Source organism: Pangasianodon hypophthalmus, chromosome 16 (genome assembly GCF_027358585.1).
Source record: "Pangasianodon hypophthalmus isolate fPanHyp1 chromosome 16, fPanHyp1.pri, whole genome shotgun sequence".
In the NCBI taxonomy this organism is placed as follows: Eukaryota; Metazoa; Chordata; class Actinopteri; order Siluriformes; family Pangasiidae; genus Pangasianodon; species Pangasianodon hypophthalmus.
Genome location: NC_069725.1, coordinates 24,618,567 through 24,621,066, shown reverse-complemented (window position 1 = coordinate 24,621,066; position 2,500 = coordinate 24,618,567). Strand labels below are relative to the sequence as shown.

The following is a 2,500-nucleotide window of genomic DNA, read 5'->3' as shown; positions in this document are numbered from 1 at the left end:
TCAAAATCAATAATGTATGATGTGTGTGTAAAAGTAATGGCACCTCCACAGTCGATCATGTTCAACTCGTCCGGTTTCTCCAGCGGCCAGCAGTCGTACTCGCTGTTATCCAGATCGTGCCATCCCACAACCGCCACGACGGAGAGGAACTGAGGACACGGGAGAAAGAAAGAAAGAAAATTAAATGTCAGGAAGTAGGAAGAAGAAAGCATTGTCTTATTACAAACTATAATAATAATAATAATAATAATAATAATAATAATAATAATAATAATAATGTTTACCAGGTAAGTGCATCCATAACACCTGGATGGATTCATGCTGGAGGAGGAGATGGAGTGATAAAGCTCCGTTCAGGATGAATGCATGTTCATTTAATGTGCAGAGGAACCAGAGACACACTGATGAGGAGAAGAAGGGGGCGGAGCTACAGGAGGAGGACTCAGAGCTGCGCTCTAAATGGCACCTTACTTACTATTCCCTACATTAGAGATTTTAGTGCACTGTGTGTGTGTGTGTGTGTGTAGGTCACAAAAACACCATCATCATCATCACCATCATCATCACTATCATCACCATCATCATCACTATCATCATCACCATCATCACCATCATCATCACTATCATCACCATCATCATCACTATCATCACCATTGTCATTCAATTCAATTTTATTTGTATAGCGCTTTTAACAATGGACATTGTCACAAAGCAGCTTTACAGAAATAAATGGATTCACAAAAATATATTGTAAATATGTGAATTTATCCCTAATGAGTGAGCCAGAGGTGACGGTGGTGAGGAAAAACTCCCTGAGATGATATGAGGAAGAAACCTTGAGAGGAACCAGGCTCAAAAGGGAACCATCCTCATCTGCGTGCAACGGATAGTGCGATTATAAATAAATCCCTTCTATAATTGTGTACTATACGGACAAATAGTGCAGTTGTGCAACCAGGAAATTCATCACAGTTTTTGCAAGAAGTCCAGCTGGTTAAAATCTATCCACCGTCATCATCATCATTATGATCATCACCATCATCATCATCATCACTATCATCGTCATCATCATCATCATCATCATCATCACTATCATCATCATCATCATCACTGTCATCATCATCATCATTATGATCATCACCATCATCATCATCATCACTATCATCGTCATCATCATCACTGTCATCATCATCATCATCACTATCACTATCATCATCATCATCATCACTATCATCACCATCGTCATCACCATCATCATCATCATCATCATCACTATCACTATCATCATGATCATGATCATCATCATCGTCATCATCATCACTATCATCATCATCAACATCACTATCACTATCATCATGATCATGATCATCATCATCACTGTCATCATCATCATCATTACTATCGTCATCATCATCATCGTCATCATCATCATCATTATGATCATCACCATCATCATCACCATCATCACCATCATCATCATCACTATCATCATCATCGCATAAACACCATCATCAGTCCGCTGTGGCCGCGTCCCAAACCACACACCTGACTCCGATGGACACTAAATATTGAGACTGTGGAATTATTTCACTATACATTTGGACATGACTGTAATGTGACTCCCCACTGTGGCGCATTATGTAGTAAATACAGTGTAGTACACACACACACACACACACACACACACACACACACACACACACACACACAGAGAGAGAGAGGGAGAGAGAGAGAGAGAGAGAGAGAGAGAGAATAACAGGTAAACGGTGTTGCACTGCCATCTAGCGGTGGAAAGGGGAACTGTACGCGGGAGAACACTGCCCTCTAGCGGTGAGATAAATAATGAAGCATGCGGTTGTCTGGCCTCAGACTCGCTCTGAGCCGCACAGCAAAGTTGACGCCGCATTTCCAGCATCCAGAATGACTGAAGAATGCAGTGAAGATCATTTCAGAGCGATAATGACACACATCTGAACCATCGGATTAAACCTGGAGACTGAGGTGTGTGTGTGTGTGTGTGTGTGTGTGAAGCAGCTCTGGGTAGGTTTACTTTGCTGCCTAAGTATGTACTCATTTATTTATCTATTTATTTATCCATTCATTAGAGAAGATAATAACTTAGCTAACATGTGGAGACTTTATTTTTAAAGGACTGGTTTTATTTCAGAACACACACTCTCCATTGAATGTAGAACTAAAGCTAGATGAGCAAATCCCAATTTTCTGCCTATTCCCTGTATTAGTGCACTACATAGGACATGAGCTAATAGACTTCTGCTCCCTATGTAGTGCACTAGCGAGCCGTTTGGGATACAGCCGCGGGTTAGCTAGCTCAAACCAAACCTGTTTAACGTTATTTTACTCTTTGGATGGTTGCTAGCTAGCTGGCTAACGTTAGCAAATGTTAGTTAGGATTTATTTATTCATTAATTGGCTTTTTCAGTTCGAGTCTCTAACTGAAGTCAAAACGTTAAGAGGTAAATTAACGTTAGCATCACAA

General features: G+C 40.5%; 2 protein-coding genes across 3 annotated transcripts in view; one reads left to right on the top strand and one right to left on the bottom strand.

The window, feature by feature from the left end:
* LOC117599218 (atrial natriuretic peptide receptor 2) overlaps window positions 1-371 on the bottom strand; it is a 13,538-nt gene extending 13,167 nt beyond the window's left edge. Inside the window, exons 1-2 of the mRNA XM_053241027.1 lie at window positions 285-371; window positions 44-149 (exon numbers count right to left, since the gene is read on the bottom strand). Of these exons, the coding sequence (XP_053097002.1) occupies window positions 44-149; window positions 285-320 (142 nt within the window). The 5' untranslated portion in view covers window positions 321-371. The remainder of the gene's footprint in view (window positions 1-43; window positions 150-284) is intronic.
* Window positions 372-1,833: 1,462 nt separating this feature from the next.
* The window catches only part of prelid1b (PRELI domain containing 1b), a 4,765-nt gene continuing 4,098 nt past the window's right edge, over window positions 1,834-2,500 (top strand). Inside the window, exon 1 of one of the 2 annotated variants that reach the window (XM_034311592.2) lies at window positions 1,834-2,001. The gene's annotated coding sequence lies outside the window, so the exon portion shown is untranslated. The remainder of the gene's footprint in view (window positions 2,002-2,500) is intronic. The other variant, XM_034311591.2, reaches the window with a different exon arrangement.